The sequence below is a fragment of the Amblyomma americanum genome, chromosome 7 (genome assembly GCF_052857255.1).
Source record: "Amblyomma americanum isolate KBUSLIRL-KWMA chromosome 7, ASM5285725v1, whole genome shotgun sequence".
In the NCBI taxonomy this organism is placed as follows: domain Eukaryota; kingdom Metazoa; phylum Arthropoda; class Arachnida; order Ixodida; family Ixodidae; genus Amblyomma; species Amblyomma americanum.
In genome coordinates, this window is record NC_135503.1 from 128,574,748 (window position 1) to 128,600,011 (window position 25,264).

Below are 25,264 nucleotides of genomic sequence, written 5' to 3' on the forward strand. Positions count from 1 at the left end.
CAGCTACCACGATCACTGCTTTAGAGAAAATGTTGCTTGCTGCTTTGGCTTCTGGCAAAAAAGTCGTAGATTCGAAATATAGAGGATGCTAAACTTATCTGAAAGAAGGAAATCAGTGCTAGGTGGAGCACACTCGGAGCAAAATCTACTAGTTCGCAATGTAGAGAATTGTATGTAAAGCGCCTTGAAGGGTTATGTATACAGTTGCCTGCTTTTTATTTGACTTCTTTTGCTGCGGAGTCGGGCAAGAAGACGACGGCAACCCGCGAAACCTGAACTAGTGGGCTAATACAACTAACGTCGTAAAAGACTCAGGAATGTATCTTGAGGGCGGCACAGTACGCTCTAAACGAGTAAGGCGGCGACTGGGACAGTTCTACAAAACTATGCAGGAGAAGAGTCAACTCAAACGCGACCAGATTTGCTACATCGTAGAAGGGGTCGAAGGATAATGCCATCCAATAGGCTGTATCCACACAGAGCATCGCCTATATCAATCAAGTGCGTGTGGAGAACATAGGAATGTGGTATCGACGGCATAAACAAAAGCAAACCACATGGTAGCATTCAGTCCTGTTCGCGTTGTTCTTGAACACCACGGATTTTGATTCACTCGCAATACGTTTTTGTGCCTCTGTCCTATCGTGATTTGCTTTGCCAAGCACCATTGTAGGGATATAAGTAGCATCCGTCGCATGTACACCTTCACTGTGGCGCAGACTTTAGGGTATTGCTAGCAACAATCACGGTCCTGTAGGCTGAAGAAAGGCAAAAAGCAGCAAAGACGCGATTTTACTTGTTTTTAGCTCCTCGGAACGCGACCGAGAACACGATAATGATGGTAACAGCACCAAGGCGGGACGAACAGGTAGCGCTGTTGATGTTAAGCATGATCATGAACCAGAATGCCAACTTGTTACACTTCAGGAAGACATAGTTTGATCTAATTCCTATTTATATCGCTGTTTTTATTTTTATCTTTTCGTTTGATGATCCCGAAAGATGTTTGAAGTAATTGTGTAATACTAAATGGTTGGATTTTCTCTGTCACTCGCGTGTAGACGGTATGAAAAGACAAGACTGCTACACACGACTTGAAAGCTTCGTTCTGCAGTACGTACAACGCTGTATATATTTCCCGGCTCTTTTCAAAGTACTTTTGCTTAGGTGTCGGCTACAAAATAAAGATGGGCCCGACCAGTACTTGGTGCTGGGGTCAAGGAATTAAACACGACACTTCGAGTGCACGATACGTGCACCTGCTGCTGTGTGATGATTGTTGAGCTTTTCCACTGGTTAGTTTTAACCGTCTATCGAAGCATCTGCCCTTTGTCAAGCAAAGTTTTTATCGAAATTAAAGCGCTTGGGTTATTGCTTTTGTATCCGCGACTATTGCACAGGCTGTGCAGTGTCACGTGCCCGGTTCCATTCTTTCGTATGCGGAAACGACTACCGCTGTCGCGGTTTTCCGGCACTAGTACCCGTTGAATATTGTCACGAAGTGGTGAGTGCAGTCCTGAGAGTAGAAGGGCTGCGAAAATGGCGTCTAAACAAAACTGTTTATTTGGGCTGACTTGCGCCCACAATCGACTGAATCACTCGGCGGCGGCGTAGCAACAAACGTGCTCGGCTGTCGTCAAACGGAATGCCCGCCGCTCTCGGCCGTGCTCTATTTAAAGCTCATAGCGAACTTTCGAGAAAAAGCGTGCAAAGTTGTTAGAACATTCTGGAACAACGTAGAATCAGCTCTGCCTGGATGCGATCAATCGAGATAAATCTGGTCGCGTCTTTCATCGCAAACAAAGCGATAAAGCGATGTGCCGGCAGCTTTTAATAATGAACAAACAGTGCAAAGATACGCGGAAATATGAAGTGAAGCCTGCTACTGCGATCTCTGCAGAATGATTCGCTCCGGGTCGATACAAGGGATAATGTGCCCACAGAAGATGCTTACAAAGCAACGGTGAGGTAAAAAAAATAAAATAACGAAAAATTCGAACGTTGCACTGAGTCACCAGCCAGAAAAACGAAACCCAGTGTACCCGTGATTTACCTCCTAGCAGGCGCGTCAGTGAGGGACACCACGTGCGTATAGGAATTCGGCACTTCCTGCAAAGAGGTGGGCGTGCCCAATTTTGTACAAGGGCAAACATTATACTGTTGTTGCCACAGCAGAAGTAATTGACTGAATAAAATAAAGAATAAATAGCGCGGCCGCCAACACTGGCCATCCTTGTTGAGAGGGGTATAAGAGATGGGAGAGCAGCAGCTGCTCTCACTAGCGTACTTTACGAAGAGGCCGCTACCATTGCTGCCACAGTACTTTAAGTGGCGCCTCTATTGGCGGTGCACGTGACACACAGCGTTCTCTAATTTTCATCTGTTTGCTCTGAGTGACTTTATTTAGTTTTTTTAGATTCTATGAAGTCAGGACGTCATAAAATGAGGTACCACAACAGGCGTTTCAGGGCAGTTTCATTCAAGGATGAAATCGGCGACTTCGTATGAGATATTTTCTGGAGAACATCCACTTTTTTCGAGAAGAAAAATTTACGAGTTTTCAGGGAAGCTGCTTGCGCTCGCCTTTTTTTTTCGTCCCTTGAAAAACGCGCGTGACATCGAAGTTCGTATATGTGTGATGCGCTGCTTTGACATCACTCGTACACTCTAACCACGACTACACCTATATATGGGAGTAGAAAAGGGAGTAAACTGTCCTCTCTAGCGCACACCCTTTGATAAAACGGATGTGCGCTAGAGTAGGACGTACTCCTTTTTATTTCTCCTTTCTGTGTAGACCATGGGTTTACCTCGGCGCCTTCCTCCTCCCGTTCGAAGAGGTCCCGGCCGTCAAGAAAGTGCTGCAGCTGATCCCTGCCTGGCGAGCTTCCTAGCAGCTGCAGTCCGCGGCGGATGCGCTGCACGGGCACCATCTCGGGCCAGCCCACGTCGCCGCCCTGCTGCGTAGGGCTGCGCACGAACTCGGACAGCTGGACGTCCTCGCTAGAACACCTGCGCAAGTGCTTCTCATGAAGCAAATGCTTACACATGCAGCTTGGTCGGGGCTCTGTGTGCACTGGCTAACTGCTCTCGCAATCCATGCGCTCCGTCTGTGTGCTGAGTTTACGACATGGTGTCTGATATCGGTTAAGTAGAAAACTTATTAGGAAATATCTTTTGCATCCTCACCCTAAACACAGGTCGTTGTATTTCGATAACAAGGTGCAGTGAGGAAATGAAAATTATTAACAGCTGAAACTGGAAATAGGGCGCCGGTAGCGTGCTTGAGATTCCCCGAAGTCATTATTGCATTTTCTTGTCGTGTTGTTACGTTGTATAAACATTTCTTATAAAGTGTTAAGACAGAGGAATTTCCGGATATATAGCTAAACCACTTCTGTATCACTAGGCCACGCAGCAGTAAGGTTTCGTTCATTTGCGAGTGCTAATACAGGAAAGTACTTATACATGCACGATGTATTTAGCACTCAATTTTGCCTATCTAGCCTTTTATGGCGCCAGTTAAATTGATGACGCTGGCGTAACGTGGGCTCTTTTGTAAAGCTTTTTATAAAACGTACCACCTCTGTCTCCTGTCAGTGGTCTTTTCCTCAGCCCTAAGCCCCGATAGCAGCAGTACCTCGCCTTTTTGTGCAGTTACACAAAACAAAGTTAATGCCATAAAACAGCGAGACGTTCAGTTAATTACAGTGTGATTGCCCGGACATCAGTATGGCAGTTCTTCAGCGCGCTGAGCTTAATTATGCGAAACCTATGCCTGAGTGGAAATTGGTTTATGTCGTTTGAATACTCGGGTACCTAAATAGGAGTAAAGTAAAACAAAAGCAACACAGCTCTAAACGAATAAATCGATTAGGTTGCTAATAAGAAATTCATTGTGCACGAAAGCTCTGAAGAGTAGTCCTTTTTGTCCTTATACCCGAAGGCAGCGTGTAGTACGTGTTCGGTACTGTGTGTATACGGCAGCATGGTCAACCTGTCGATCCGCTTGATAGGCCTTGGCGTGCTGGATGTCCGACCTTGAAGAACGGCGGAGCTTCCGCGTGACGGAGGCGCAGCGTCACCCGTCCTGGCGGCAGCTGCGGAAGCCTGGATGCCAAGGCCGGACCGAATGCTCTGCTGCTGCGACGCGGACTCCTCTCTGGACGGTGGCCCCCCTGCTTCTGTCGCATGGGACAGTGACGCCGCAGACACGGCTCGACTGTCGCTGCGAGGAAGCTGGCGGACCTGGCCTGCACAGGAGGCTTCCTGCGGTGAACCTGAGGAAAGACAAGCCGCCGCGCGTTTTTGGAGCGCTCGAGTCAGTCTCGCATGACTTTACTGTGGAATAAAAGCTACGAGCTTGAGCGGTTAGCTCGTGAACGCGTAGCTACAGGCCATTCGTGGAAGCCGCCCAGTCGAAAAAAACAACAGAAAATTTCTGATGGTCGGTCGTCTTGTCATAAATTTGTGATGTAGTCTGACATTCTGTATTCTGACGTTATGTAGCCTGACGTTCTGTTTTTCTGTAGTCTGTTGTTCTGTATTCTGACGGTCTGCACTGTGATGTTCTGCACTCTGACGCTCCGGTCTCTGATGTTCTGTTGTTGAATCCCTACAGTCCATTCCCAAGCTATTGTCACTCTGTTCTCTCCTAATATCAACACAGTGACACGCGTGGAACGTTACTAGTGTCAACTACGTCGAAATAGTCCTAATGGCGGGTTGGCCCGACAGTTCATTGCAGGCGTACGAAGCTGCCAGCTCAGCACAGAAAATTGTGCGAGCATGCAAAACGCATGCAGAACAACACCTCTGGGTAGCCGCCCTTTATTTAGGGCCAAGCATAGACACTGGGGAGGAGGTGCCTTAACAGGAACGCCTGCACGGAGAAAAAAAAAGAACATGCATATGTGAATGAAACATGAATCGAAAGGTTTTTGTGCCAGTAAACGTGTCTTCATAAAAACTGCTTTCTAAATGAAAAAAAAATCGAAATCAGATACCTAGAAAGGCACACTAAGTTGAAAAAATGCACTATATGAAACTTTTAATTTTGGGGTCTAAGGTCCCACTGGCTATGAGGTACGAAATAATGGAGAGCTCCAGAATCATTTAAGCAACGTGATGTTCTGTAATAGTCAAATGTTTAGGAGAATCCCCAAGGTGGAGTAGCTTTGTAACAAGGGATTAATTACTCCGCTTTGCTTTGTAGCCTAACGGCTGTGCTTGGGTGGATGGCAATGAGTAATTACTCCGTTATGATGTTCTGTAATGTGCGCTGATAGCGCACAGCACTTGGGCAGTATTCAATTTCGCCTTCGTCGAAATCAGGCCCACCACAGTCGGGATGAAGTCCTCGATTTTGGCATTGGCAGCTGAACGCCGATGCACTGAGGCACCGCAGCAGATACTAAATGGAACTGTTTTCACAAAAGCCGAATTACGAAAAATTTAAAACTCATAAATTTTCGTTAACTAGCCTCTTGGAGAGACTAACCAATCAGGTACACCGATTTGTAATGTAGCAGTCGCGTAAAAGCATAATTTAGATCAATCCTAAAAAATTTATCGATTCTTCAGCTTCTGGCACTCCTGGGGCGCCCTGGGCACGAATATTTCGCTGCATGCATGGCCATGTCCAGCTTGGCGTGGCGACATTTTATACCGTCATATTTTGAAGATATATGATTTTGCAGAAAAATTTGAGATGCATTTATTTTCGATACACTCATGTACCCATCCACCTAACGACGTAAAGCTGAAAGCATGTGAACCATGTCTGCCTGTCTCTGCTGAAAAAGAATTTCAAAAATTGTGTCAGTTGTTTTTTGTTCCACTGCAGCCTATTCCACGGGCAACCGAGATACATCTAGCATATACTTTGTAGTTATGCATAAAAGCAAAAAACAAAATTGCATAGAACAAAAAACAGTGGCGCACGCAATTACTAGAATACACTCAACACGGAAGTTGCTGCAAAACTTACTTTAGCGGTGAAGGTCCAGCACTCCTACGCCGTGTACCTCGTCATCAGCTTGTGGCGGTTCAACATGTCTGCTTCACTGCAGCTACGCTTCTGCAGAAGATTCCAGATAAAGTGCACACAAATAAAATCATTCGTGTTTTACTACAGGCTAACAGGCTACTTCATACGAGGTTTCATGCCTCATTGCCAAACTGCGAAAACGAGAGCCCGCTAGTCAGCCACCAATGTTGACAGAGTGGTTCTGCACGCTCTCTCCGCTCTTCCGCTGCGCTTCCTGCACAGCCCAATTTCCCTAAATATACACAAGCTATCAACTGCAGGATTAGGTCTGCTGTACGGTGTAGTGAGACTAAGCGTGTTGAAGCATTTCTGCCAATTATAGCGCAAACACTGTTTTAGGGCCACCTCCAAGCTAACGTAACCAAGTTATTCGCCGGTTATATTTTATTTGCTGTTAACAAAATGTTTTGGACACACATTTTGAGAGACGCTTCAGAACAGCATGGGCTGTCTTCTCAATTACAGTGCTGGCTCCACACACTGTTAAAAGAGACTATATAAAGGGTATCATAGCTAGATTACTCAATAATACCCGTCAACGCACTCACGCAATGTCTCCCAAAGCATACACGAATAACATTATCACATTTAAATCACAAAGTAAGCGCACCTCACAGAGTTAGAGGCTCAAAATTCCTCAAACATATGTCGATCTCATTGCTCAAGAGTAGCGAGAATAAAGGTATCAATGTAAAAGGTGCAACTAATTACGAGCGAATGTCAAATTACAAGAATACAAAGTAAAATACAATGGACAGAATTATCTCTATCCTGCAACATCTCTCCAAAGCTAAGGACCTAAGTAACAAACTTCCTTTGGCTTCAAACAGCAGCAACCTTCTAATAGCACCCAGATTAGTCATTCCATTCAAGAAATTCCCGTAAGCTCACTGGATAGCCACCCTCTATAACTTTTATTTACTCAGCTTTGTCAATGAATAAACTGCATATGTACTGCTCATATGAGTGGTGCTACGGCATTATCCCATTAACCTATCCATGCAATGCGTACGACAATAATAATGCACTTTGCTGCAACTTGTAGTGCTTCAAGGTATACCTAGATGCATTCCCATTTGGGCCGAATATGTCTAGCCTGCGTGGAGTTTCATGATAAAAATTTTCGATGAGCAGCCAGTAGCACTGATGGAAGATAGAACTGCAGACCAACAACAATATCTTTTAGGGAAAAGTACGGAGTGTTTCAGTGAGCACTTCCAGAACGAGTAATTAGTATTTAATTTTGCGCGCTATCAGGTAAAGGCAGTTGACCACGGTGTCATAATAACAGGGCGATGCTCTAGTAATAACCCTCTCGGAAATAAAAAAGAGAAATGAAAGGAAATCTAGGATAGATTGAAAACTAAACATTTTTACAGATTTACCCTTCTGGTTGGGTTAAAGTTAACATTTTTGGTTGGAGATGTGCAGTTTATTATAAATCTAGGACAGCACTGAATGCCGCGCTTAAAGTGGATAACAAACAAAATCAGCGAAATGCTAAAAAAATAAATAACCAGGAAGGAAATTTAGAAATAAACCACTCTGCATGCTTGTAAAAGAAAAAGAAAAAGAATAAGCAGGTAGAAGTAGAGTGCAGAGATAGTCGCCAAAACTGAGACGAAAAGAGGATGAATAAGAGGATGAAGAAGAGCTGACGGGAGAAACAGAAACAGAAAAAGTAAAAGCGATGCCGAGAACAAAAACGCAAAGGAGACCTGAACGATTATACAGCAATGAACATTGAGAGAATATAAAGAAAACACGGCACAAAAATGTTGAGCTAAAATATGCCTGTATGTTCATATGTTTGCAGAATGAGGAATAAAAAAGGCAAGGGAGAGTAAAAGACTAAACCTTCCGAAGAAAGGAGAGGATGACACGATAACACAGAAAAAATAGGAAAAAGACAGGAAAGAAGAAGTTGAAGAAAACAAGAAAAACAGTTTAGAAAGGCAAGAGGAATAAATTTGAGAAGGACAAGAGAAATAGGGCCGTATTTAGTTTTTAAGTGGATAGTAAAGGAGAAATGTTCTGAATAAAGCTAATAAATCAGATATGGCGTGAATACACAGTTATACAGCTTTGTCGCATATAATAATAGCAAAGAGCACATTGAAGAGAAGCCTAGACACGGGAGAAAATTAAAAATATACAGGCACGGCACAGGAAAAAAGCAAAAAAAATGGTGCCGGAAAAAACTTACACAGAAAAAGAAGGAAGGAAATAAGAATGGTACCGGTTACCGACCTCCCTTGTGAGGCATTTGTAGCTTTTTTCTGGTGCATTATGGATTGTATCCCGCTGGTGGGGCACTGCGGATGGCCTAACTGGCATGCACGCACACATTAGAACCGCGTCGCCCCCTCTTGTCAAAGTCCTCCACCAAATCCCACTAGTGGATTAACGCGCTTTATGGCACATTATCCCGGTTTACGTGCGAGAGATACAACACAACGTTTATGTAATACGCTACTGGGGCATTCATGTAAACGCGGCTTCTGTTGCCGTGCTCAAGCACAAATATCGTGTCTGCTGCGGCGACTTAGTGGTTTAGCGTTCGGCTTCTGATTCCATGGCCGCGGGGTCAAATGCTGGCATGGACGGCCGCATTTCAACGGAGGCGAAATTTCAGACGCCTGTGAGCAGCGCGATGTCAGCGCATAACGAACCACAGGTAGACAAAATTAACCCGAAGCCTGTTACTTTGACATCCCTAGCGCACCGCTCACTTGTAGCTTTGGAACGTTAAAGCCCACATATAGGAAGCACTTCTTGTGAGAAACATCAGCCGCGTTAAAACTTAAGTGTCTTGTGCTCGGCAGACAGTCGCTCGAACGCTGCAGACAAGTGTGCTCATGACTCTATATACAGTGTGGGATACACTGGTATCCCCTCCTCGTCCCCCGCGCCAGCGGCGACCGTGACTTACACGGGCGCGCTGGCCACCAGGAATGTGGAGAGAAGGCACCCCCGCGACTCTGCTCATTTCCACCCCAGCACTGACGTGACGTCACGGCAGCGCGCTGCCTTCTGCGGAGAGGGTAGCACGCCTAAGCTTGACGGTAACGATTTGCTGCCAGGGAGGCAATGACCGAGGGGATAAAAGGGGTGATCGCGCGGCGGGAAGGGACTCTCGCCGCCGGACCTTACCTAAGTGCCCCACGGACCCCTTTCGCTGCCCGCCGGCCCCCGAACACCAACGCCGGTCGACGTCAACGACTTGGTGAGCTACGGAACATCTATTTTACGGATAGAACATTCTTCCGCAGTGTGCTTTACCTCGCGTTAGGATAATAAACTATTTCCTAGCGTGCCCTGCCGTTGTCTATTTCGTCCGGACCTGCCGTGGCTGCGACTCTGCGCCACGGGTTGGGGAAACGTGTTGCGTACTTGAATAACGCCTGCGTGTAGCTTGCACGGAAGCTCGCCTTCCCGGCCGGCTGGACGCAGAGTGACCCCATATCTTGTCGCCCGAACGTGGGGCGAACTAGGCAATCGAGCAGTGACCTGGAGCGAACGACTACCGTCGCCCTAACAAAGGATGGCAGCCGACAGGAGTGACTTGCCGTCTTTGTTTATGCTGTCAGAGCCAGCGGCACATAACCAGGGCTCCCTACTTGACGCGCCGTTGGAAGGGTTTGAATTTGTGAATCTTGGGCGTTCCACGCGGAATAGCCGAGTAACAACCCCTGACGCGTTGGTAGGACTTAGGCCTGGCATGGGGGGCTCCACATCGGGCGCCTCGCCGCTCCGCGGCGCGAACAATGAGGCACCTAGGCCTCATCATTCGACGCCATCAGCGGCTGCGCCCAACTCCGTGGGTGTTAGTCCGCAATCATCCGAGGTGCTCTTGCAGAACGCAATGCAGGTTATGCAGAGTCTAGCGGGTATTTTGCAAAACAATTTGCAAGCCCCGGCCCAGTCACCACGTGTTAGGATAGACTTGCCTACCTACACGGGGTACCACGACATTGCGGGAGCAAATGAGTACCTCGACCGTCTGCTGCATTATTAGCAAGTGACAGGAATCGCAGACGCCAAAATGCTCGCGCGTGTTGTGCCTGTTTCTTTGACGGAGCAAGCGGCCCGCTGGTACCGACTAGCCGGCAACCGAGCGAGGAAAATGGAGGAGTTTTGCGCAAGCTTCCGCGACGAATTCCTTCCCGCAAACTATGAGTGACGTTTGAGGAGAGAGCTGGAGCTCCGAACCCAGCACCCCGACGAGTCTCTGTTAGAGTACGTCCGAGCGATGGACGAACTTTATCGCCTCGCTGACCCTCGCGCCACGAACACGGAGAAAGTTGAGCGTGTCAGGAGACAAGCGCACCAGACTTTCACGGCTTACCTGAGAGGAGTCAGGTTCAGAGATTTGGATGAGCTGGCAGCTGAGGCGAAGCGCATTCAGGGAGACATCCTCTCTGCGCGAGCGTATCGGCCGCCCCCACCCGCATCGCTGTCACTTGAGCCGCGCTGCGCGTGGAATGGCAACTCAGCGCGCAGTCCATCTAGAACTGAAGCGTCAGCACAGTTTGCTGACGAGCGTGTCCCAAGGGGTTGGGAGTTGTCCGACCGCGCTTTGGACCCATTCAGCTATGCGTTGCGAACAGCACACGCTGCCGCAGAGCGGAACGAACCGAGGCGAGATCGCGAGGCCGACACGCGGCCCCCACCATCCGCGCCGCGAGTTCGAGATGACCGACCGGAACGGGGCGACCAGCGCCTAGCCCGTCGGGGCCCGGGCAACCGTTGCTACCGGTGCGACCAGCCGGGACACTTCGCCCGCGAGTGTGGCCGCCCTCCCGCCCGTGACCAAACACGGTCGGGAAACGGCCAAAGCCGCCGGTGATCGACCTTCGATTCCGCGCGGCGTACACAGAAAACCCCGGTTTGCTAGCGCCTTTGGCATGTCGCGTAGGAAATTCTGTTGACCTGTCAGCGCCGTTCATTGAGCTAACAATGGCCCGAAAGAAATTCACCGCGTTACTAGATACAGGAGCAAGCGCTTCTTTGTTCGGTGACGAGGTGTTAAACCATCTCCGCGAGAACAAAATCCGGCGGAGAGAGTGCGATACCATTTTTCGCCTCGCGAGCGGCACAGCGCAATCAAGCGGTGCAGCTAGGATAGTGGTTCGCTGAGAAAGACGCGTGCGGCGACAACGCCTCGTTCATCTTCCCTGTTTATCCGTTCCTGTAATTCTTGGACGAGACTTCCTAGCCAAGACAGGTATTGTGATAGACATCAACAGCGGAGGCTACAGGGAGCGCACGTCAGGCGCCTTGAAGCCTTTCGCGAAAGCGCCCGCGGCGTCGCAGACCATTCAGACTCCGAACGCGGCGCGAGCGGGGGGAGACCGTGACAAATCCACCCCGCCAGCCCGAGATCCAGGAGGCGAGCGGACCGTCGCCGCTGAGAGAGAGGGCAGAGAGAAGGTTGCAGCGGTAGAAAGCTGCTCTGCCGCGCAGGGAAGGTCAGCGCACCCCTTGTTGTCGGAAGTGAACAGCGTGACGGAGAGGGAGAAGGCACGTTTGTCATCGCTCCTCTACGAGTACAACGCGACATTCACTGACCGCCCGGGCCTCACTACCCTAGTCAGGCACCGAATAGACACGGGTGACGCACTGCCTTGGAAGTGCAATCCTAGACCAATTAGCTTGGCCAAGAGAAAAGCACTGGACAGCGCCTTAGACGAACTTATCGACACTGGCGTTGTTGAGAGGTCTAACAGCCCTTGGGGCTTCCAGGTAGTCTTGGTTCCAAAGAAAGACGATACATATCGACTTTGCGTGGACTACCGCAAGCTGAATGAGGTTACGAGGAAAGACGCCTACCCTCTACCCACCATTTCTTCCCTAGTGTCCAACCTAGGTGGGGCGAAGTACTTCACAACGCTCGATGCTAGCCGCGGATACTTTCAGGTTGAAATGAATGAGCGGGACAAGGAGAAAACTGCTTTCACTTGTCACAGAGGCCTTTTCCAGTTCAAGAGAATGTCTTTTGGTTTGGTAGGAGCACCCGCTACTTATCAGCGCCTAATGGACCGTGTTCTGGGAGATGCGAAGTGGCAACATGCGCTCGCGTACCTAGACGACATCGTGGTGTACTCGAAAACGTTCGAGGAACACCTGCGCCACTTGAGGGACGTCCTAGAGAGGCTGAGGTCCGCGGGAATCACTTTGAACCCGAAGAAGGCACAGATCGCCGCGACCCGAATAACACTGTTGGGGTTCACGATCGACAGAGGCCGCATTCTGCCGTGCGACGATAAGCTTGAGGCTTTGCTTAAGTTTCCGTCGCCCACAGATATAGCCGGACTCAGGCGCTTCCTGGGAATGGCGAACTTTTATCGCCAGTTCATCCCAGAGTGCGCAGCGCTGCAGGCGCCTTTGACAAAGCTTTTGAAGAAAGGCGAGCGCTGGAGTTGGGGTCACGAGCAAGAGGATGCACTGCGCAACCTCACCAAAGTGCTCGCTGACACGGCTGAGTTGCAGCTACCCGACCTAAACAGGGAGATTGTGATTCAAACCGACGCAAGCGACCTGGGCTTAGGAGCAGTGTTGCTTCAGGAGCATGAAGGCGTTCTCCGTCCGGTGGCTTTCGCGAGCCGTTCGTTGACGCCGGCAGAGGGAAACTACTCGGTGACAGAGAAGGAATGTGTCGTGATAGTTTTTGCTCTGCGTAAGTTCGACTACTACGTCGATGGGGTGACATTTGTGATCGAGACGGACCACATGGCGCTCACCTGGCTGAGACGACTCAGCGAGCCGAGCGGCCGCCTAGCGCGTTGGTCCGTGTTGCTGCAGCGTTACGACTTCACCGTGCGCTACCGCAAAGGGAAAAACAACGCTGTGGCTGACGCACTCTCGCGAGCGCCTGTCCAGTGCGAGGAAGGTCACGCGACCGACCGCCCGACAGCCGGAGAGAGCGAGGGACTGACCCGAGCCGTAGCCCATGTAAGGAACGCGGACCAACCGTTGATCCAGGGCGAGAGCGTGAACCACGTGGACTACGCGAGTTCCGTGGGGATCGTGTTCAGCAGAAAGGAGCTGCTCGAAGCTCAGCAGAAGGATCCGTTTTGTCGAAAGGTGTTCGACGGGCTCCGGGAGCCGGGCGGCAGGGCCGCCGCGGACAAGGAGACAGCTGGTTTTGCTGTCGGTGCGGAGCGCTCGGAAACAGCTGGTAGTGCTGTGAGCGCGATGGATTCGTATCTGCTGGATTCCGACGGCGTCCTGCTGAGGTATACCCCCTCCGAGAACGACACAAACGAGGCGTTCAGGGTGGTGATACCGCGAGTATTGAGAGCAGCACTGTTACGCTACTTTCACGACTCGTGCATCGCTGGGCATGCAAGCGGCCCCAAGACTTACACTAAGTTGTGTCGCTTTGCGACCTGGCTTGGCATGAAAAGGGACGTAATACGCTACGCCCGCTCGTGCCACGTGTGCCAAAGTGTGAAGCCCCGAGGCGGACGACCACCCGGCCTCATGCACCCGATTAACAGCCAGACTCCCTGGCAAATCGCGGCGTGCGACATCATGGGACCGTATGATATGACACCGAGTAGGAACAAGTTCTTGCTGGTGGTCACGGATCACTTCAGCAAGTGGGTTGAACTTTTCCCCCTTAGAAAGCTGACGGCACGAGTGATCATGGAGAAGCTGATGGACATATTCACCAGGTTCGGTTTCCAAGAGCAGCTGATAACGGACAACGCGTCCTACTTCACTGCGAAGGTGTTCGTTGATTCGTGCGCTGCACTCGGCATTAAGCACAAGAAAACGACCACCTATCATGCTCAGTCTAACCCCACGGAACGAGTCAATCGCAACGTTAAGCACTTGCTTGTCGCGTACTCTGAGAGGCACAAAGATTGGGACTCCTATCTGCCGGAGATCACGTTTGCTTTGCGTTCGACCGTTAACCGCTCGACTGGGTATGCGCCGTGTTCTCTCAATCTGGGTAGAGAGCTGCTAAATCCGATGGACCGGATTCTATCGGACAGCAGGAAGACGCCAGTCGCTTCGTCAGCACGAGCTGAGTACGCGACGCAGCTGCGCGCTAAGATGACGGAGGCCTTACGCAAGGCTCGCCGCAACCTGAGCACCGCTAGGGCGCAGCAGAAAGCACAGTACGACCGCTCGCACCGGGATGTTCACTACGAAGTGGGCGATCTGGTGCTTCGACGCCAGCACGTTCTCAGCGACGCTAGCAAACAGTTTGCTGCCTCGTTGGCGCCGAAATGGATCGGGCCGTTCCGCGTGCGAGAGAAACTTTCCTCGCTCGTTTACAGGCTCGAGGACTTGCGGTCGAAACCGACAGGCGGACCGGTACACGTATGCGACTTGAAACGTTACGTGCAGCGAGATGAGTGGGTAGAGGACACAGCCCGACCCGCGCCGCAGTCGGATAACGAGCGCTGCGATCAGCCGGCGAACCCCGCGTCGCGCTAAAACTTGCGCCCTAGGCAGAAACAGAATCTGCCTGCGCTGCCTAGAGCGAGGGCGCGATCCGGCAGGCAGTCTCGTTAGAAGCATGAACGTACGGGCCGCTCATGCCGATCAGTGTCACGCAAGACTGACTTGCATTAACCCTCATGACTCTCGTGAGGGTCGAACAGCCACGCAGCACGCGCTGCGGGAGCTGGCTACATCTGTGTTGACCTTTTCCAGCGCAGATGGAAAATAAGCAGGGCACATCAGAACGACACCGTTCAACTAACAGCCACCATCCAGCTTCGGCAACGCGCCGCGCCCAAGGCTCGACGCTACGCCCCGCCCGCGACCTGCAGTTGCCACCCTGGCCACCCCGGCTACCTGCCACAACGCATCGGAGCTGCCCACCCGTCGACTGTGCGCCACCGCCTGCGGGGCCCCATTACCACCGCAACCCTGGGTCCTCGCCTGCTGACCAGGTATGCCAGGGCAGCCCAACCGCGGCCTCAACCATAAAGCGCCGCAGCCCTGGCCCCTGAAGCCACCTGACCCAGTACCTCAGGGGCGCAGCCATGGACCTGGCCTCCAAGCCATCGCAGCCGGCGCCAAGGAGGCGGTCGACCGAATTCACCGGAACGGCGCAGCCGCGCGCACTCGGAAGACCTTGAGAGGGAGCAAGATTCCAAGCGTCATCGTGCGGGAGGCCAAGCCCTCGGAGCGAAGCAGCTGATCGGCGGAGGCGTGGCGCGGCCGTCAACCGATGCACCGGCGGGAGCTGAAGAACTTCGATCCCAGGATGGCGCAGATCAAGTAATGTTGCCCCTGTTTCTGTGTTCGGGAGGCTTCTTAAGGAGGGGAGGATGTGGGATACACTGGTATCCCCTCCTCGTCCCCCACGCCAGCGGCGACCGTGACTTACACGGGCGCGCTGGCCGCCAGGAATGTGGAGAGAAGGCACCCCCGCGACTCTGCTCATTTCCGCCCCAGCACTGACGTGACGTCACGGCAGCGCGCTGCCTTCTGCGGAGAGGGTAGCACGCCTAATCTTGACGGTAACGATTTGCTGCCAGGGAGGCAATGACCGAGGGGATAAAAGGGGTGATCGCGCGGCGGGAAGGGACTCTCGCCGCCGGACCTTACCTAAGTTCCCCACGGACCCCTTTCGCTGCCCGCCGGCCCCCGAACACCAACGCCGGTCGACGTCAACGACTTGGTGAGCTACGGAACATCTATTTTACGGATAGAACATTCTTCCGCAGTGTGCTTTACCTCGCGTTAGGATAATAAACTATTTGCTAGCGTGCCCTGCCTTTGCCTATTTCGTCCGGACCTGCCGTGGCTGCGACTCTGCGCCACGGGTTGGGGAAACGTGTTGCGTACTTGAATAACGCCTGCGTGTAGCTTGCACGGAAGCTCGCCTTCCCGGCCGGCTGGACGCAGAGTGACCCCATAACAGATATGAGTGCGCTTGGCCACACCGCTAGAGCGATCTTCGACGGGGCAAACAAAGGGAAATACTATACCGCATCTGCTTTGTTTTGAACTTAGCGCTTCTGTCTTCGTCGTTCACACAGCTATACGGTGGCGCCGGAGCTCAACAATTGCAACTGCAAACGACAACGCATTTTAGCACATCCACCTTCAGTTGCGGACAACAAAGCACGAACGCTCGAGCGCCCTGTCCCCTCTCGTGGTAAGAGGCAGAACTGTACCTTTCAAGGGTGTCTCAGTGCTAATATTATATATTTACAAGCTACGTACTTAATCTCTAATAGCTGCTACAAGCAGAAAACAGGGACACGCAATCTACGCACCTTCTTCCGCCCATCAGGCTCGCTTTTGCGTTGACTGTCTCCCTCCTGTGCTCCTTCCTCCACACAGCCACTTCATAGTTTTCCTGCGGTTAAGTGCGAGAGTTACAAATTATCGGTCCCTTCTCATTCCACATGAATGCGCTTAGCAGCAACGGCAACTTACCGGTCGAACGGATGATGCGGGCATTGTAGATAGCCGTTTATATTGCTGTCACCGTCCCAGAACACTTCATTGTTCTCTACAAGTGTTCGATCCCCAATGGCGAGTTCAGCACTGCGTCTTCGCGGACGACGTATACCGTTTGTGCTCACTTGCGTACTGAATAAGTGGAAACATGTCTGTGGCACAGCACTAACACACCACTATACATGGCTTGCACTGACGTTGTAGCTGGGAACCCTGGGATACTGTTCCGCCATGTTGGTGCAGTCGCAGCGGCCGTGGTGCACTTGATGCAATTCGCGCGTACGGTGTACTTCGACGGCGTTGCGATGGTTATCTGCGCTGTTGTTGGATGCTCCAACCGCACTTGTTGGGCGAAATCAACAAACACAAACTTTTTTCGTCTTCCAAAGGTCATCGAGCATCAAGGTGACCGTACGAAAGCTTTATGCGCGAAGCGACGGGAGGTGTGGCTGGCTCGTATAAAACGTGCCGATCTCAACACCGAAAGGACGGGCATACGTGTTTGCGGCGCCCACTTCGTAAAAGGTAAGTCCGTTGCATATGCACAGTGTTTATTTAGGTGCATGACGTACAAGCATAGCGGAAAATCTCATTTTAAACAAATTTTTCTTGCATTTTGTAGGCAGACCATCAAAACTGTGGGAGGAGACGGACCCGGACTGGGCCCCTACGCTTTTGCTCGGCTACAGCGCAAAACATGGTGATCCCGGTCGCCACGCTCGCGCGGCAAGACGACGGACCCAGAAACGCGCGGCTCAAGCGGAGTGTAAGGCTGAGGAGTCGGGAACAATGGAGGCTACGAATCCAAATTAACATTGGGCACATCTCTGCGAAGGCACACGTCACTGTCGATCTTGTCGCGCTACAGGACCGTCGAAAACGGCAAACGCGATGAGCTTGATCACTTAATGCGGGCCATAGTGCGCGACGCGACAGGCGAGACCTAAATTGTTGGTCGACAAATCTGTAGCGAGCGATAACAATCTCTCCACGCGTGACCGTTTCTTTTTTGCGCAATAACTTGTTGGGTTTCCAAACTAAGATAAACCAGCAACGGTTCCTTTCATATGCCCATAAAAATAGAATAACTTGTGATTTAATCTGAAGTCGTCCAGGTTCAGTACATATGAAGAAATGAACACTAGCCTGACAGTTTGTAAACAGTTCTTTTTAAAACTTTACTGAGTGATTGCTTACACTCAGTCACTTGTGGATTTATTAACCGTTATTTCTTTACTCTAATCCTTACATAGATCAATGCCCTGCGGCTTACCTCTCCAAGTAGAAGCACCTTGTCTCCTTGCAGCTGTTTTGCCGACAGTCCCTTCACCCAGCCGCTAGTGAAATAATTAAGCGCCTCGGTGGACTTAAACGCCTTCATTTCTTCAAGGGTCAGAAAGCTTGCAGAAAAAACAAGGTAATTGACGATGTCACAGTAACAAATCTCTTGAAATATGTCGACATCGCTTGTGTCCGTTCCCGGCCGCAGCATGAACGGGTCGATATTATCGCAGAGACGCACTTTTTCCGCATACCGAACGCGCTCCGACTCCGTAAGGTCTAAGCGGTAGGTAGCGTCTAAAGGCTGCTTACTGAGAAGCGGCGGCATGCCACACAAAAGGCAACAGAATTGCACGTGTTACCACTAGCGAGGAAACGCGTGCGATACGCACACCACCGACTCCGCACAGACTGCACCAACATGTCTGCCGCAGCGCGCACCGCCGGACGTGACGTCACATGCAAACCATGTATACCGACGTGCAAAACAATGGGCGCGCTACCGCGGCCCCCGAGTCCAGCAGCTCATCCGCCCGGCTGTCCCGGCATCCATCTTGCCAAACGGCTTTTGCTCGCAGAGAGAGAGGAGGAGGAACAGTTAAGAGGGCAAAGCAGGCTTGGTGTAAGTACAGAAGAGGCCACAGTGGTTACCGGCGCCAGTATACATACGCGACCAGCGCTAGTGAGCGAGACATACTGAGGAGCGGTGACCATAATGCAACGGTACCCGATTTGCGCATCGCGATGTATGCGATGTAATGCAAATAAAAGTACGCTGCAGAGGCGCTTTTGTTCCTGCTTCTTAGCAGTAGCCTCCGAGACCGGTTGAATTTTTGGAGGCCATTTTTACTTCTCAGGTGAGCTCGTATCTACACTCGCTCCTCTCCTGGCCCACCTCCCTCTTCACTTCCACCAGAGCCCCTCTAAAAAAGAAAAAAAAGAAAAAAAAACAACGTTTCCTTGTTCGCCGAGCAACTTCCCTTTTCCTTACTCCCCCGAAGGCTCTGAGGCCCCATTTCCCTTCCCGCCTCGCTTGTTACTCTTCCCTTTGAAGCGGCCACCAGCCGTGAAAATTCTTTTAACATTATCTTTCATGTTTGGGAAGTCCTCCATTCCGTCGCACTGGAAGCCTGTTCCAAGCTCTTGTCTTTGCATCGCCTCTGCTGAAGGAATGAATCCTTTGTGCACGTGCAGCCATGGGTGCAGCTTTTGAGCCAGCCAGCAGTTGTGGCTGGTTGTGTCGGCTGCTTTCTTGTGCCATTGACCCCCGTTTCCTCTCGTTGAGGCGTTACGCGCATTTTGTCTCTTCCAGTGCTCTCCCCTCTCTTTTTTTGTTTGCCATTTCCGACAGCTTCTATGCTTGCAGAATTCGCCATTTGCGGGATAAGCATAGTCAGAGCCCTGGGAGTGTTGTCTCAGTGCTGTCGCGTTGAAGTGCGCTGCTCTTCGTTGCTTAGGTGTACCGCTAGCTAGGTTCCCTCGTTTTCTTCAGAGTGTCCCGGAAATGGTCGTTCCGCTCGCGCTTGTTTTATTTTTGTGTCCCCCCCCCTTCCCCCAAACATTCTAAGCGCTCTGCGCACGGAACAAACTGCCCACTTTTCTTTTGAGGCGCCGTTTTAAGAAGATATCGTACACGCAGAGCGGGATGTTGAGATGAGCGTTAACGTTGCCTCTATGTCACGCTCTCCTTGCGCTTGTGTGCGTCAGAGCCTGGGATATGGACCCTTTGAATTGTACCGCCGCATGACTTCGGTATACAGAGGTTTCATGCGCGCTTTGAAGAATGTTTCGCTTGGACTGCATTGCAGAGATGGCAAAGACCTTCCAGCAGTGGGCACCTATGAGTGTTTAGGATGACACAAAGATAATTTTGATGAGTTTAAGATGCTCCCCTGCCGGGCTGAGTATTTAGTTTTCAAGCTCTTAACTAAGAGTGGTGCAAATTGCCTGGGTGGGTTTGCATTCACCATGCGGATCTGGGGCCTTGTCCTTTTGTAGGAGGTCTGCCACTATTACCCACGGGCGGGGAGGGGGGGGGGGTAATTTGGCATAGCTCACATGTTTTGTACGTTTCCTAATATGCTATGTATTTTTGGTGGAAATGCGCACAAGCGCACAATCACGAAGCTACTCAGCCTACTCCCAAATACTGAAGCCTGTAAAGAGTTGCGAACAAAGGATTATAAATGAAATAGTGCTAAAATTTTAAAAATAAAGAAAAGCGTTCCTTCGAATTAAGACGAAGAGAGTGTTGTTAGAAGATATGTAACGTATTGGATAGTATATTTTCGTTCTACTCTAATAAATAGTCGACAAATTTTATTATTTTCCAATATGGCTTAGATTCGCGCCCGCGGCTGATGACCGTCTCACAGGCCTTCGCGCTCTCGGAACCAGCAACAACGCGAAGTTCTGTCGTGGACAAAGCAGAAAGCGCTCAGCTGGCAGCATTTCAACAAATCGCGAAAAAGAGCACTGCGGCTCCTGCGCATTCATACGCATGGAGCACGCTGTCACGCGGTATTCTTAATTTTCGCGGGCTTTCATCTTCGCAAAATAAAAAGGGTTGCGCTAAAATTACCTTGTCAAAATCGCCTGAGCCCGACTGTCTGTAGCATTCGAGCTTTTTCTATTAGCATCTGATCATTTAAATCCATGTTTAAGAAGTTATTTATTTGTGAGGATCTAAATGTTGAGGAAACAAAAAAGTACTTGCCATCACTTTACACAGGTACACAATTTTCGGGGTTCTGGATCGCTTTACCATTCTTTAAAGACATGTTTACAATGTCAATTAATGCCGTATAATTAATAAAGATGAAGAAGGAACGAAACAATAATTGCTCCTACTTTCGGCATTGCCTAAGAATTCATCACTTCATTTCAATTCAGGAGAAAGCTTTTGTTTTTCTAAATATTGATTCGTTTTAACTTACAAGCCTACCAGATGAAGCTAACTCTCATGGTCGCATTTGTTGCGCTCATGCTTTGCTTCGGCGCAGCAGAAGTTCGGCGTTTCTGTCGCGCGACCGAAACCTCTGTTGTCGCTACAGGACAGTCTGTAGCATGTGTTCTGTCTTCTGTCGCCGCTACAGAGCTTCTGTTGTCACCACAGAACACTTTGTAGCATGGATTCTGTCTTCTGTAGTCGCAGTAGAACGTTTTTTTGCCGCAACAGAACATTCTCTCGTCGCAACAGATTACTCTGTAGTAACAACAGATTGTTCTGTCGTCGCAACAGAATGTTCTGTTGCGACAACAGAAATTTCTGTAGCGCAACCGAAATTTCTGTTGTTTTTTTCGACTGGGCGTCGCCCTGCAGTAGGTGTTTTCATCATTTCAGTGCAATAGCTTATAAGGCGGAGTATAGATGAGTTTAAGTGAAACGTTGCCTAACTCGCGAAGATTGAAGGACATAGAGGCTTCTTGCAGATCAGTTCCAACTGAAATATCGTTTTCTCGGTGCAGGTTGACTGCAAAGGGAAGTTAAAGTTGAAGCATCTCGGTACCTAAATGCCACCACACGCGCAGAATTTTTGATGGTTACGCGAGTGCCGTAGGCTCAGAAAACGTTGTGTCGCCCGTAGATGCAGCCAAGAAAACTCGGGCGAGAAGAACCGCCCCGTAACGACCAAGCCATCCGGCCTATGGTCGACCTCGATAGATTCAAAATTAAGCGCAGCTCTATCAATGACTACGGTTGCAGGATAAGCGGAAGTTCAGTGAACTTTTAAATTTAAAATTGTTCGTTCAGTTGCGCGAACATTCTGTACTGTTACAAATAAAATAAACTCAGCAGTGAGCCAGAAGAATACTGCAGTGCACACGGACGCAGAGATTTTGGGTGTTATACAATGACAGGCAGAGCTCTGCTTTCGCACCGCTTGAGGAACGCACCAGGGGCATCATCGGACGGCCTCGGCGCGACTGAACCTTGTCGGCTGGGGGCCCCACCTAGAGGGGAAGTCACACGCGCCGACGAAGACGAGGCTGCGACGCCTCCCTTAGTGGCCGACCAGGAGCGACCAGACGCGGTGGCGCCGCCGCCGGGGCCACCCTCGGACATCTCTTCCTCGTCCATCACATCTTCGTCCTTGCGATACCTGCGCGCTCCACAGAGACCGGCGACAAAACGGCCGCGAGTCGATGGAGACAGCACACGCACCGCTGAGCATCGCATAAATGCATACTGCGCGTATTTACCAATTATGAGGCTGTATCAATAAGTGTCCAGACTGGCGTCGTTAAAAAAAAGTACATTACAAACATAAGCTGAAGCAGCGTAGCCTTCGAAATACTGCTCACCTCGCGCAGCATTTCGCCCAGCCCAGTTTTTCTGCTACGCCTGGAAAGCGGTCTGAAGTCGTTTTCTGTGAGCACGTCCCTAATATTTTGGCACTTGCGTTAGACCTCGCAATGATGTGAGAACGGCGACATTTGAGCTGCAGCTTCGTCTGCGGCAAAAAAGGGGAAGGCGGGTGCCAAATTTGACGAGTAAGACCGGTACGGAAGCGACAACCTGATGTGCCTGATGAGGTGGGAGGGAGGGAGGGGCACTGTGTGGCATGTTGTTGCTCCCGCTCGGTGGTCAGTAGTAGGGACATGCCGCATGTTCACTTCCAACGTTAGCATTGTCTGCACTGACTCACACAGTGCACCAACAATATAACCCCTTGATTGTCTTTCGGCGACCGTTTTACAGGAGGTTATAACACTTGTCTTCAAGGGTGGCTCTTCCATGTCGGAAGCGCCTGTACCACTGCAAACATTGCGTACGACTCACTGCCTCATCGCAAAGTATGCTTGCCTAATTATATTTAATGTTTCTATGGCCGAAGTCCCCAGCTCCCTAGAAAATTTCACGTAGCCTTATTCTTCTAACTTTCTGCCCATAATGCAATCACAAACTGCTGCACACGTGCTTACGAAATTGCCTCGAGAATAATTCTCGCTGTAACCATAGCGCAGGATTCCGGCACTCTGATTTATTTTATCTGACGTGACTATGTTCCTGAGCGCGCACCTGTGATGTCATTTTTTGGCGTGCTATAATTAGTTTGGAAACCTTTTTCTAGACCCTTGCATAAGTACTACATAATTATGCACATCGCATGGGGCGGATGTCGACTTTATTTACTACCGAAGGAATCCACTGGGCATTCTTTCGCGACTGCAGATGAGCTTTAGTACTTGCCAAAGCGCGGCAGCCGTCACACGCGACCGTCACCTTCATGTCATCGTCATCATCTCTGTCCCCGCTACCTGCACTGAAGGACAAAGACATTCCTATATCCCTTCTTAACCCGGTTCGGCTCCAGCTGTGGCCAACTTATGCCAGAATAATTCCTCAATTCATCCACCCATCTTACTCTTTGCCGTCCCTTTCAAGCTTGCCCCCTCTAGCGATTCAACGTGCTACCTTTACTGGCCATGAGTCCTGTCCATATGTCTATTTCTTCTAGATATCAGTTAGGATACAATTAACACAACTCCTTAACCCCTAACTCTCCAAACAACTCTGCTCTCTTCCTGACTGTTAACACTGCTCCTACCATTTTCCTTTCCTTGATTCGCGATACTGACCTCAATTTGTTTTAGGTACTTGGCTAACCTTTTCTCGCGTACACTAGCGCAAATGCGGCAAGGCAAAAATGTAAAGGCATTAGTAGAAAGTTCGCGAATCAGAAGCAGCCGAGGGGGGCAGCTGTACCATTGTGTTTCCGTCAACGTACGTCCCGGCGACACGCAACGCATTTTCTTTAGACCTCACACCTCCAGAGAACTGCTTGCGAAAACATAGGTCTTTACTTCTCATGCCCTTCCTTCGCGATGTTGTTCAGTGCTTTCAAGACTACAGCTACAGTCAAAGAATGAAAAGTTGCGTTATCAAGGTCGCTTAGGCTTGAGGGGTATGCGTGGAAAGTCGTTGCTGTTTGAGAGCAGGCCGATGGCGAACAATGTTGACAAGGATGGGTTTAAAATGCGTCTTCTGACTCCCTGTTGCTATCTATACCAATAAAAATGCTGCACGATATTACATAGGATAGGCATTGCCGGTGCGTGCGTAACACAAAGAAAACGATGCACACGCACACGCAGGCGCACAGAAGTATAACAAACGTTAGCAACTCTCCGTTCTTAGTTCTAGCAGTGCAGCTGTGGTATTGTTCTTAACATGAATGCATACAGGGTTGTTGGCGCTGTCATTTGTAATTGTACGCCGAGGAGATTTCGAAAAGGGTAGTCTTACCTGGTGACGAAGACAGTGCAGGTCATAAGCAGTAGGATGGAAAAAAGAAATGCCAGAGGAGATAGCCATGTTGATTTAGTCGGTGGTGGTTCTGGAGAACAAGAAATAAATGCCTTCAAACCGATAGGCTCACAATTGTGCCTGTGCAAAAACGGAAGACTGTCGACAATTACACAGGAATAGCAAATTCATCCAATATCACACTCATTCATTCTTGGTTTCACAGTCATAAAGGCAGGCTCTCTAAATTTTACATCCTGTCCAGACAGGTGCGATTCCTTAGAAACATGCCCTTCTTGTAACCAATGCAAAGCTTCCGAGCATATAAACGCATGCGAAAGGGTGGCGGAAGCAGCCCAATTCAAGATGCACACCGGAGCATGTTCGGGAAGAAATTACGGCGCCGAACTCTCGCCCTTAAGCTGTCTATTTAACGCAACCATTGCGCGGTATATTTGAAACGAACGGCCGACATAGCCGTCGTTATGAAGTTCTTAACTGACGAATTCAAAGCAGGCCCATGTCCGGAACCTCTGGCTTCAGAGAAGTTAGGCTGGTTGTTGCGCCGCCTAAGAAAAGCACGGGCGCAGAAATGATGCAGCGAGCTCACCCTGTGGAGGTGTGCAGCTGCCGTCGGCGTGCGCGACGTTCGGCGCAACGCAGCGGCACTGTCGATCGACGCACTCCAGCAGCGGCTTCCCGCAGTCCGCGTTCTGCTGGCAGCCCGGCTGCTCTGCAAAGTTCAGAAGGCCTCGCTTTCAGCATCCTCTCTTCAGAGGCGATAACGGTGAGGGCGGAGGGGACTAGACTAAGGAAGAACGGCGTTGTAAAGAGTCATTTGAGTGAGCCTCGTTATGAGTGACCGAGTTTGCGTGGCACAAATCTCTTATTAGAGAGCATTTTTTCAGGTGCACATACCTGCTGGCTGGCACTGTCCCTGGGCGTCCTTGGTGGGCTTCTCGGGTGGGCACTGGCAGTGGCCCGCCGCGTCGTTGGGCTTTCGGGCGCATACGCGGCCTGTGTTACGGTCGCAGTCCAGGTCATCCTGGCACTGCTCCTCCCGCAGCTCGCCGAAGAAGTCTGCGCGCATCCGGTGGCTTATTCGCAGATGGCTACCGGCGGACGCCATGGTGCTCATGGTCAAGCCGTATCCAAAATCTCGAATTCACTAGGGCCTTACCCGAAACTGGTGGCCCCCCAGGTGCATCACGTTGGCCTTAAACTCTGCCGAGGTTCTGGCTCCCTGTTAT

General features: G+C 50.4%; 1 protein-coding gene across 1 annotated transcript in view; it reads right to left on the bottom strand.

Annotated features, from left to right (window-relative positions):
• LOC144099569 (uncharacterized) overlaps window positions 1–25,264 on the bottom strand; it is a 48,642-nt gene that overhangs the window by 15,720 nt on the left and 7,658 nt on the right. The window contains exons 3-8 of the mRNA XM_077632986.1: window positions 24,933–25,094; window positions 24,625–24,747; window positions 24,015–24,105; window positions 21,662–21,867; window positions 3,998–4,280; window positions 2,811–3,012 (exon numbers count right to left, since the gene is read on the bottom strand). Coding sequence (XP_077489112.1) covers window positions 2,811–3,012; window positions 3,998–4,280; window positions 21,662–21,867; window positions 24,015–24,105; window positions 24,625–24,747; window positions 24,933–25,094 — 1,067 coding nt within the window. The remainder of the gene's footprint in view (window positions 1–2,810; window positions 3,013–3,997; window positions 4,281–21,661; window positions 21,868–24,014; window positions 24,106–24,624; window positions 24,748–24,932; window positions 25,095–25,264) is intronic.